Source organism: Barbus barbus (assembly GCF_936440315.1).
Source record: "Barbus barbus genome assembly, chromosome: 3".
Lineage (NCBI taxonomy): Eukaryota > Metazoa > Chordata > Actinopteri > Cypriniformes > Cyprinidae > Barbus > Barbus barbus.
In genome coordinates this window covers 877,251-888,952 of record NC_136731.1, presented here as the reverse complement: position 1 = coordinate 888,952, position 11,702 = coordinate 877,251, and the positions used below count along the sequence as shown (strand labels likewise).

Genomic DNA, 11,702 nt, shown 5'->3' with positions numbered 1-11,702 from the left:
CAGAGTCAGAATCAGCTTTATTCACCAAGTGTGCACAAACACACGAGGAATTTGTTGTGGTTTTTAAGAAGCTCTTGGTACATACATGCATACCCCACACAGCACCATTTTTTGGGCTAAATCAAGTCGGTCCGTCATGGCCTTATTTTAGACCAAAAATCGACGTTTAAAATTGGGCTTTGTCTGTCTAATTTAGTCCAAATTTAGCAGAAGCACGTTTATGTCGGACTACAGCCCTAATATTGCCATGAACATGTGATGAATGATCTGACATATATCTGAAGCACTGTTAAATATATTGATGATTGAAAAAAATATTTTAAAAAATACATAAAGCTTAAAAATTGTTCTTCGTGATACATCATAGGCTATGTGTACGAATTCATGCGTTTTTAATCAATAGTTTTTTCAGTGTTATTTCTACACCAAGTTTACCATTTCTAGAGCTATTATATTATTATTATATTATATTTACGTGAGTGCGCGCTGAGCTGGAGCGGAGGAAGTCTCCATGGAAACGGGGCGGCAGCTCAACTGTCAAACAGATAAAAGTCGTCTCTCACTGTTGTTTTCACTAATTTCAGGTAAGTTTAGTCTCTAAAATGACACAAATAGTACATACAAGTAAGTGTTCCTGACACTTTCTTTCATGTAAATGACACGTTTTACTTATAGGAATGGTTTCTGAAAAGTCCGTTAGCATCAGGCGAACTATAAGATGCACCGTTAATGCAAGACTTGAGCTCTTGTTTATGAAAGTTTGGGCTTTTAATATCATCTTAATGTGGGGGAAGTCGTGGCCTAATGGTTAGAGAGTCGGACTCGTAATCCAAAGGTTGCGGGTTCGAGTCTCGGGCCGGCAGGGATTGTAGGTGGGGGGAGTGAATGTCCAGCGCTCTCTCCACCCTCAATACCACGACTGAGGTGCCCTTGAGCAAGACACCGAACCCCCAACTGCTCCCAGTCTGCAATGTACAGTTAATTGGATAAATCACTTACACGGAGCGTGAAAATTAACTTTAAACAGGTTTTGATCTTTAAACACATGTTGATACTTGTTCTGTGATTTCAGAAGTGTCAGAAAAACCCTCTACGACAGAAGTTCCTGATTTAAACATTTCTGAAGGGAGCTGCTGAAAACAGGTGATCTGAGAAAGCGTATTAAATAACTTTATATGCATCTTTCACAATATATTTCGCCTATATCACAATGCACTTGTCATTTTCTTTTGCTAAATTTATGTGTGTGTATATATATATATATATATATATAAATAACGTGTGTGTGTGTGTGTGTGTGTGTGTGTTACGGGGCTGACAAGACGTGAGACGTGCGGATCCATTTGCTAAGCTTTATTAAACAACATGGTCGAGACAGGCAGGGTCAGAGATCGGCAAACAGGTATGGTGGAGGCAAGACAAAGCAATCCGTGGAGCAAGCGTGGGTCGACGATCAGGGAACAGTATCTTAAGAGGCAAGGCAGAGAGATAATCCAGAGACGAGAGCAATAGTCCAAACGAGGTGCAAACACAGTCCAAACGGCAAGGCAAAGGGGTAAATCCAGGAGACAAAGGCAGGTATCAAAAACAGGTAAACAGGCTAGGCAAGACTAAGGCTAAGGCTCCGTAAAGTAGCTATCCCTGGGAGAGTGATAAGTGCTAAACAATACTCAGCCCTGAGCAAGAGCAAGTCCCAGACTTAAATAGTGAGTGAGTGATTGTGAAATGATAATCAGGTGTGTGTGATGTGTGAATGGTGACAGCTGTGATCTGTGCAATGGATTGTGGGAACTGTAGTCCAGTGTGCTGTGTAGTGTAAGAGCCAATGTGGTGAACGGGTGACCTCTGTTGGTGATTGTCCAGAAGAGCATGGACCAGATTCGTGACATAGGCTTCCAGACGCTCCTAAACAATCCAGGAGGGCGGTGGAGCGGAGGCGGAACAGGGGGAGGGACGGAGGGCCAGAAGACCACCATGGCGGGGCAGACGACCACCAGACCCGAGCAGAAGACCACCACGGCAGGGCAGAGGACCACCAGACCTGAGCAGAAAACCCTCGCCAGGAAGCAGACTGGGCAGGAAACCATGGCAGAGTCTGAGATCTGGGGGAAACAGAGACAGACAACACAGGGAGAGCAGAGACAGACAATACAGGGAGAGTATTCATGATCACAAAGGGCGTGGCAGGGCAGGACGAGGATTCATAGACGGCGTTTTTAGCCGTGACAGGACAGGGCGAGAGCTCACAGACGGCCTCTTTAGCCGTGACAGGACAGGGCGAGAGCTCACAGACGGCCTCTTGAGCCGTGACAGGACAGGGCGAGAGCTCACAGACGGCCTCTTGAGCCGTGACAGGACAGGGCGTGAGCTCACGGACGGCCTCTATTGCCGTGACTGGGCAGGACAAGGATTCGCAGACGGCCTCTATAGCCGTGACAGGGTAGGGCAAGGATTCGCAGACGGCCTCTTTAGCCGTGACAGGACAGGGCGTGAGTTCACAGACGGCCACTTTAGCCGTGACTTGAGCTACCGGAAGTTCTGGAGTGGCCTCTGTGGGGCGCTCAGGAGGAGCAGGCTCTATGGAGCGCTCGGGAGGAGCAGGCACTCAGGGATGCTCTTGCAGCGCGGACACTCGAGGGCGCTCTTGCAGCGCGGACACTCGAGGGCGCCCTTGCAGCGCGGACACTTGAGAATCAGGAACGGCACTCCAGGCCGTGACTGGAGAACTGGATTCGGGATCGGCACATCGGGCCGTAGTTTGAGAACTGGATTCTCGGGATTCAGGTACCACCACTTCAGGAGGTTCTGCAGCCGAAGCCGCTACCTCTGGAGGCACTGGAGCAGACTCGTGAACAGAAGAGGCCTCAGGAGCAGACTCGTGGACAGGAGAGGCCTCAGGAGCACAGTGTGCAGCCCACACACTCAAATGGCGACCGCCATAACGGGAAGCACTGAGGTCAGGGGAACAGTCTCTGTAACAGCCAGGGTTGAGGCCCTGGGAATGCCAGCTACTTGCACCGACATTAGTGGTGGGTCCATCACACTGGATATCAGAACTCGAAGGACTGACCTTGAATCTGTGGTAACAGCCTCTGGCAGTTCGGCGGAGGCGTGAAGAGGCTCTGGCTGGACAGGCGTGACGTGAGCAGACTCTGGCTTGACGTGAGCAGACTCTGGCTTGACGTGAGCAGACTCTGGCTTGACGGTGATGACGCGAAGGGGTGCTGTTGCTGCCGCCATTTTGTGAGTGAGTGCGGTGTCGCGTTCCTCCGCGACACCCACAGTAAAAGAAGAGCCCACACACAGCAAAGCATAGTCCATAAATTGATTGAGAGACGAACGGGGACCCTCGCGGATTAACTTTGACCGGAGCGGCTGAATAATTCCCTCACAAAAAAAGTCTATGAGTGCGTAGTTCAGCAGGTCAGAAAAATAGGTGAGGTCTAAGTACTCCTGAATATATTCCTCGAGTGGTCGTGAGCCCTGCTCGAGGGTTAATAACAGCAGTGCAGTGTCCATACCTGGCCAATGTCTACTAGAAAAGCCGCTGGATCCTCTTACGGCCGAGTATTCTGTTACGGGGCTGACAAGACGTGAGACGTGCGGATCCATTTGCAAAGCTTTATTAAACAACATGGTCGAGACAGGCAGGGTCAGAGATCGGCAAACAGATATGGTGGAGGCAAGACAAAGCAATCCGTGGAGCAAACGTGGGTCGACGATCAGCGAACAGTATCTTAAGGGGTAAGGCAGAGAGATAATCCAGAGACGAGAGCAATAGTCCAAACGAGGTGCAAACACAGTCCAAACGGCAAGGCAAAGGGGTAAATCCAGGAGACAAAAGCAGGTGACAAAAGCAGGTAAACAGGCTAGGCAAGACTAAGGCTAAGGCTCCATAAAGTAGCTATCCCTGGGAGAGTGATAAGTGCTAAACAATACTCAGCCCTGAGCAAGAGCAAGTCCCAGACTTAAATAGTGAGTGAGTGATTGTGAAATGATAATCAGGTGTGTGTGATGTGTGAATGGTGACAGCTGTGATCTGTGCAATGGATTGTGGGAACTGTAGTCCAGTGTGCTGTGTAGTGTAAGAGCCAATGTGGTGAACGGGTGACCTCTGGTGGTGATTGTCCGGAAGAGCATGGACCAGATTCGTGACAGTGTGTATATATATATATATATATATATATATATATATATATATATATATATATATATATATATATAAATAACGTGTGTGTGTGTTTGTTTGCTTGTTAGTTATTTTAATGTCTAAACATAAGTAACACTGTAAGAGCATTGCTAAATGAGTAAACTTAAAAATGTACACTTATTAATTTTTATATTGTATATTCTGAAAATTATTCTTGTTCTTTTCTGTTTTTAAGTTTGCGAATGCGAAAAAACGCATGCGAACATTTCGGACTCAGTGTGCAGAGACCTTTACGCTTGCAGAAATATAGGCTACATTTGTTTACATTTTGCAGAACAGACAGAGGAAGATCCGTCAAAGTGCATTTGTTTCGTTATGTTCAGATGTATCGGTCATGTGAGGAGTTTTTACTCTTCTCCGTGATATATATATATATAATTAATATACTTTGAAATAGCCTATAATTTAATTCAGTGATGCAAATCAGAAATTTCATCAGCTGTTACTCCTTCAGAAATCATTCTATATTGACTTTTATTACCAGTGTTGGAAACAGTTTTGTTGTTTAATATTTTTTGGAACTGGTGACATTTTATTCAGGATTCTTTGATGAATAGAAAGCTAAAAAGAACAGCATTGATAAAAAAAAAAATCAACATATTGGAATGATTTCTGAAGGATTATGTGACATTGAAGACTGGTGTAAAGGCTGATGAAAATTCAGATTTGCATCACTGAAATAAATTACATTAAAAATCTTTTGAACGGCAGTGTGTGTGTGTATATATATACACACACACACTACGTTAATTTTATCTATATATCTAAATAAAAATAGACTATAGATATACAGTATATGATCTAAAGTACTTGAGTAGTTTTTTTATCCAATACTTTTTTACTCTTACTCAAGTATCTATTCAGACTATTACTTTTACTTGAGTATATATTTCTATAAGTACTTTTACCTGAGTACAGTTTTTGGGTACTCTACCCACCTCTGGCCAGGAAGCATAAAGTCGCCCAACAGCAATGAGAAAGACTGCTGGAGATCATGAGAAAAATCAGGTTTATTCCATCAAATAATCATTTCTGAACTCTTCCCAAGTTAAAACATTAGTGTTGTGTTGTGTAAAAATGTATATGAACTTTTTTATTATTATTATTATTTAATTTTTTTTTGCGTGATTTGAGGTCTGGAAACACTCTTTTTCTCATTATTTCTCATTATTTTAACCAGTTGTCAATTTCTTCAAATAAATGCTAAAAATGATCCTCCTTGTTTTCACCTTGATTTGACAAGAGGATGTAATTTCCCTAATATAATGTGACTCGCTGGAAACTGCAGAAAGTCGCCTGGTTTTACCTGTTGTGTGACTGTGAGGAAACCAGGGATCGTCCACTTCTTGTGAAAGTTCCTCCCAGGCTAATTCTTGTCAAAGGATCATAATGTAGTCATTTCCAGTTATGTACCTCCAGACCTGAAATGCTGTTAACAGACAAATCTTAAAAGATAATTGACTGTTCTGCTATTGGAAGTATTAATAGTGTTGACTGTACATGGTTTTCTCTGATTAGACCATCAATTTCATAAACAGGGCAATACAACATCAGTGCATAGCATGATGTTTAAAGATAGATATCATATTAGTCAGTGTTCTTTTATCACAAAATCCAAATGAAGTGAACACAAGTGAATTTTAAACAGTTTCACTACTTCAAGCATTTAGCAGATGTTGCTATTCATTAAACTATTTTTTTTTTAATAAACAAAAACAGACCCTACTAAATCTTAGATTCACAGACAATTAAAGAAAAAAAACATAAACGGACATAGCAAGAAAAAAACCAGTTTCTAGAAATGTAACATTAACAGACATTTTTTCATATATTTAATCCACAATTCATTTCTGTATACTGGCGCTAAACATGTAGATGGATGGGGGATTAAATGTACATGCCTTGTGTGTATTTCATGATGCAGGTGTGAATTAAATTATGAACAATGATGGATTGGAGATTTATTTTTATTTTAAAAAGTTGTGGGGACAAAATCAACTTTAGTAAAAGGTGGTGATGACATGTCCCACCCACATCCACAAAAGTCACCTATGAAAAGCTCAGGAAGCTTTTTTTTTCTGAAAAGTCAGAGATGAACGTAGTGGTGAGGTGGAGACAGGGAACTCTTGATAAATGCAGTGGTACTTTCTTTCCATATCTGACAGTGGAGAAACATCAGTCAGATCACAGAGCAGAACAGAAGAATGAAGTTCAACAGTGCTTTGAGTGCTGCTGGAGTCACACTTCTCTACATAGCCGGTAATATCTTACAAAAAGCCTACAACATGACAATATTAAAAGTACAAGTAATAAACTGTTTCAATTGTTTATTAACTGACAAGCCATTTAATTCTTAAGAACCTTTGTAAACACCCTTGACAACTAATGTAAAAACCTTTGGATCTAAAGACTATGGTCAAATGCTTTAATTGGAAGGCTCATGAATAATAACGAGCTCTGCTCCGATTAGCTGTTTCACAATGCGGCTCATTTCATCAGCTCACAGGGAGGAAACACAGGGAGGAAAATATATATTTCAATACTTTCTTTCACAGTTATATCATTGGGTAATTATACTGTATATAAAATGCGGGCATCAGGGAGCCGCTATTAATATGAGGGTCACTGAAAATGCACGATTGACTTTTACTCAATGAAACTTTTACTCAATTTTTTGACATTGACTCGCGCCGTTCATATATGAATGAATGAATGAATGAATGATGCATTTATATAGCGCATTTATTGTGTATTGCTGTACACTCAAAGCGCTTTACAATCATGTGGGGGGGGGGGGGGGGGGTCTCTCCTCAACCACCACCAGTGGGTATATAAATATCCACGTGAGCCGCATGCACGTGTAAACACACACCGCAAGCAAAGAGTGAGGAGATCATTCATTGCGGCTACTGTTAATTTCTGGAAGAAGACGCGCTGAGTAATGGCAGGATTTCCCTCAAAAAAAAAAAAAAACAAGATTTCATCCAGTAGAGGAGATCGATCTGATGAGTAAGTAATGCTTCTTTTTTGCATTAGTTAACTGTTATTGTGACAAACCTGAACACATTACTAGTTGGGTTGTTCCCAAACTACAACACGATGAATGCTACGCATCTAAGAATGTTTAGACCATGTTTATTATTAATACTCTGTTCACAAATAGATTTTAATAGCGTGCTAAACAATAATAATTCTCAGATATAAAATATCCTTTTTTATAGTACAAAGCACGCGTGAGTCTATACAGAAGGCTACTATAGGCTACTATAAAATCATACATACTAGGCTATATGACTACAAAATCATAGTTGGGTTTTAAAAATTGTCACGAGTCCAGGCCCTGTGCTTCTCCCTGTCGCCACCAGAGGTCACCATCTCCCTTCCTCCCGGACTCACCTCACGTAATAACATACACCTGCCACATCACATACACCTGTACACTATTAACCCGCAGCTGTTCTCCATTGCCATGGACTATGTATGCACCACACTCCTACTACTCTGTCTGGTTGGATTAATTGTATTTGTCATACTTGTGGTTGAACTCAGGGGATACATACATTGTGTTAATGGTATTTGCCGTTTGATGTATCCCATTTCTTTTCTGTTCAGTTTTTTGTGCCGTGTTGGCCTTTTTGTTTGTTATTAAAAGCACCTTACCTGCACTTGGACCCTGACCTCGTCTTTTCACGGCGTACCGTGACAAAAATAATGAAAGTAATATGAGAGTACACTGTAACACGATGAATGCTATGAGTCTAAGTATGTTTAGAACATGTTTATTATTAATAGCCTACTCTGTTCAAAAATAGATTTTAATAACGTACTACACAATATTTAGTTTCTCAGATATAAAATGTATTTTTTATGATGGTAGAAAGCATGCGTCTATGGCTACAAAACATATATATATACAGATGCTCCTGATATTAACATGCTCACAAATGTGTTTTTTTTTTGGTTGTTTGTATTTAATTGAATCAGATACCTGCACCACATATTATTGTAGCACAGTTTGTGCTGACTGCAAAAAAATTAATGTTGGTCAATAGTATGTTATAAGTAGCTGAAATAAGCACAAATATCAGGGCATGTCAAAACATCTCAAGGGCCCCAAAATCACCTCAGGCCCCAGAGGGTTAATTGACACATTTCTAGACACTAGACATGAGTAACCGATGAGTGGCGCCATGACGGATTTTAACTTGCGTTTGGGTGCTCTCGTGTTCCAGTCTCCATAGAAATCCGTTAAGAAAGCTAAAAAAAAAAATAGACTGAATTGAAACTTTTTCAATATAAATAAATATAAAAATGTGTGTAGGGTTACACTGTGCTGTTGTTAGCTGCCACAGTTACGGCAATAAGCTAAAAGAATCCCTTTAAAGTACTTGTATCAGAAAATCTGTCATGTCTGGCGCTGTATACATGGCTTGCAGCGCTTAAGTTAAAATACTGAGTGTGAAATAATAAAATAAGTTAAAATCATGTTTGCTCTTATTCTGTGGAAAAAATCCAGCAAATCCGGGAGCTGTATGTGCACTCATCTGTTTTCAGTGCAGCTAACCTCGCATCTTCCCACTCATTAAACTATGACTGGTCCTGTATTTAACAACAGGAATAACAGCATAACTTTAAGATACGACGAAGACGACTACTGAACTCAAGGCTTATAAAGAACACAAACTAATGAGGAAACAAGATGATTAATACAAGACAGGTGAATGGAATAAATGAGGATTAACTAATGACAGGAAACTGACCAAATAAGGACAAACAGAAACTAAACTGAAACCAACACGTTACACATATATTTTCTTTCTGCTGCCAAACTTTTGCTGGAGCAGAAGTGTTTATTCCTGCCTTGTAAATGCATTTAAATTAATTTTTTATTTAATTAATCATATTAATCTTCAGCAGAAAAGTGAATTGCACTGACTCTCGTGAGAAGTGAATCCAAATTGCCAATGCTCTCCACGTTTGCTGCACACTACACACTTTCAGGTGGACGTGCACCAGAATCAATCACAAACTCTGGTTTCTAACTCTGAGTTGTCAGATAATGTTTGTATCGAGCTTTGTGAGCCCGCTGATCCTGATCTAATATCGGGTTTTGTCAACTGAAAACTTACTCTGGAGCTCTGAGTTTGTTCATCTCGCTTCGTGCTACAGGCCACAGAACACAAAAACACATTAAAGAAAAACAGGACGTAACACTATACACAACACAACACACAAAACTACATAGTCTGCATGCTTGACAGGACATTACAACAACAATTATTAGGAACACTTTATTTTTACGGTCCACTTTAGACATTCTACTAACAGTAAGTAACTTTGCAACTACATGTCAACTAGCAGTCATTAGAGTATTAGTAGACTGTCTGCTTAATATCTGCTAACACTTTATTTTGATGGGTCCACAACAGACTGACTATGAGAATCTTTGCAAGTATATGTCGATAACTTTATTTATGATGCACTTTCAGCTTTACAACTCTGCAGACATTTTACATTTACACACAGCTACATTACATACTGTATGAAAGGTCAAATTCAAAATTCCATAATAGGAGCACTTTAATTGATGTATATTAATGGATGAGTTTAATGCATGTAAATTTCAGGATACCAAGAATACGGATATAGATGAGTGACTTTGAAGAAGCTAAAAGAGTGTTTTGGTCTCAAGACAGGCACACAATTATTTTATATTCAGTAACTCTCACTAAATGTTTAACTATTTTAAAACTAAAATGTAAACTATAGAAACCCAGAAGTATCTAATTCACAAAGATAATGCATGTGATGCTGACCTGATTAGTTACTTTATTCAGGTGAACAATATGATCTTGTTTTCACACAAAAACGCACCAGTGCTGATGTAACAGGTAAAGTGATTGTGAGCTACACAGCCCAGTTTATCAGCTCTGTCCAGATGACTGACTGCTTATTTTGTCTTTGTCTGTCCACACAGGTGCCCTCTGCCAGTTAGACGGTAAGCTGTAATAATGGCCATGAAACTGTCCGAATGTGACTCTTCTGTGAGGCACTTTAAGAAGGAAATCTTGCTTTCTCTCATCAGTATGTGGTCGAGTCCCTGTCAGAGGCAGGATTGTTGGAGGGGAGCGTGCAACAACAGGTGTTTGGCCGTGGCAGGTCAGCATTCATGTCCTCGGCTTTGGCCATAACTGTGGAGGGACTCTCATCACTAAAGACTGGGTTTTATCTGCAGCTCACTGCTTCCGGATGTATGAAGTTTAAAGCTTAAATAAAGCTTAAGGATTGATAATGGTGGGATTAAAGCAGACTTTCTCTATTTACAGGAATAATGAGTCTGACACTGTGCTGTACTTCGGTCGTCTGAGCCAATCCGGCTCAAACCCTTATGAGACAAACAGGACAGCGAGTCGAATCATCAAGCATCCTAATTATGGCAGTCCTCCTTTTGACAACGACATAGCACTGGTCCAGCTCTCCTCCTCTGTGAATTTCTCTGATTACATTCGGCCGGTCTGTCTGGCTGCTGTTAACAGTACATTTGTTACAGGTACAGAGAGCTGGGTCACTGGATGGGGCAAGCTGCAACCTGGGGGTGAGTGAACATACTTATGACAATCAATCAAATACAAACAATACTGTAAACCTTAACAGTTTACCTAGAAATGTTTTTATTTAAAAGCCAAAAAATTGTCCTCTGATCTGTCACAGCCACCCAGTTTTCTGATGTACTGCAGGAGGTGATGATACCAGTTGTGAGTGACAGCGACTGTAATAAGAATTATGGAGGAGGATTCACGAGCAATATGATTTGTGCTGGATTGTTAAATGAGGGAGGAAAAGGTGCATGTCAGGTAAGATTTTTAAAACTTTTGAATTATATCAATTTAACAAAGCACAAACAAAACTTATTAGAATAAATATAGCATAATTATGTCTATAACAGTTGTTCACTGTATACTGGCAGAGATATAAATGCTGAATGTTTGTCAATACAGGCAGACTCTGGAGGTCCAATGCTCAGCAGGAACGGCTCCTTGTGGATTCAGTCCGGGATTGTGAATTTTGGTAGAGAATGTGCTGACCCCACATTTCCCGCTGTGTTCACCAGAGTCTCCCAGTACCAGGACTGGATCAAGTCTAACACGGGCAGCAACCAGCCTGGATTTGTTCAATTCAACAATGACATTCAACAATCAACATCCAACTCCAACTTCAGAAGCATGCCCAAGCTCCTCTTATTTCCACTTTCTCTCACATTCTCCATCATTCATGCTTCCTAAAGATTGTTTCTCAGTAATTCTCAGCTTTGTTTGATGAAGAGGACAGTTCTGCAATAAATACTCTCAAATATGAGAAGCAGCACTTATATTGTTGTATTTACCATTCATTCTTTATCATTCTATACATGTACTATTCTTGAAAAGCTCACTTATTGATATTATAAGATCATAATTAAGTGTAGCATGCATCTGTCCTCTGAGATTCAGGA

The 11,702-nt window shown here is 40.7% G+C and overlaps 1 protein-coding gene across 1 annotated transcript; it reads left to right on the top strand.

The window, feature by feature from the left end:
• Positions 1-6,414: 6,414 nt before the first annotated feature.
• On the top strand, positions 6,415-11,493 carry LOC306850144 (transmembrane protease serine 5-like; the record flags this gene model as incomplete). The annotated part of the gene is made up of 6 exons (XM_079385604.1): positions 6,415-6,469; positions 10,188-10,208; positions 10,296-10,461; positions 10,537-10,805; positions 10,922-11,064; positions 11,209-11,493. The coding sequence occupies 6 exons, from the start codon at positions 6,415-6,417 to the stop codon at positions 11,491-11,493; spliced, it is 939 nt and encodes a 312-aa protein (XP_079241730.1).
• Between the last annotated feature and the right edge of the window lie 209 nt (positions 11,494-11,702).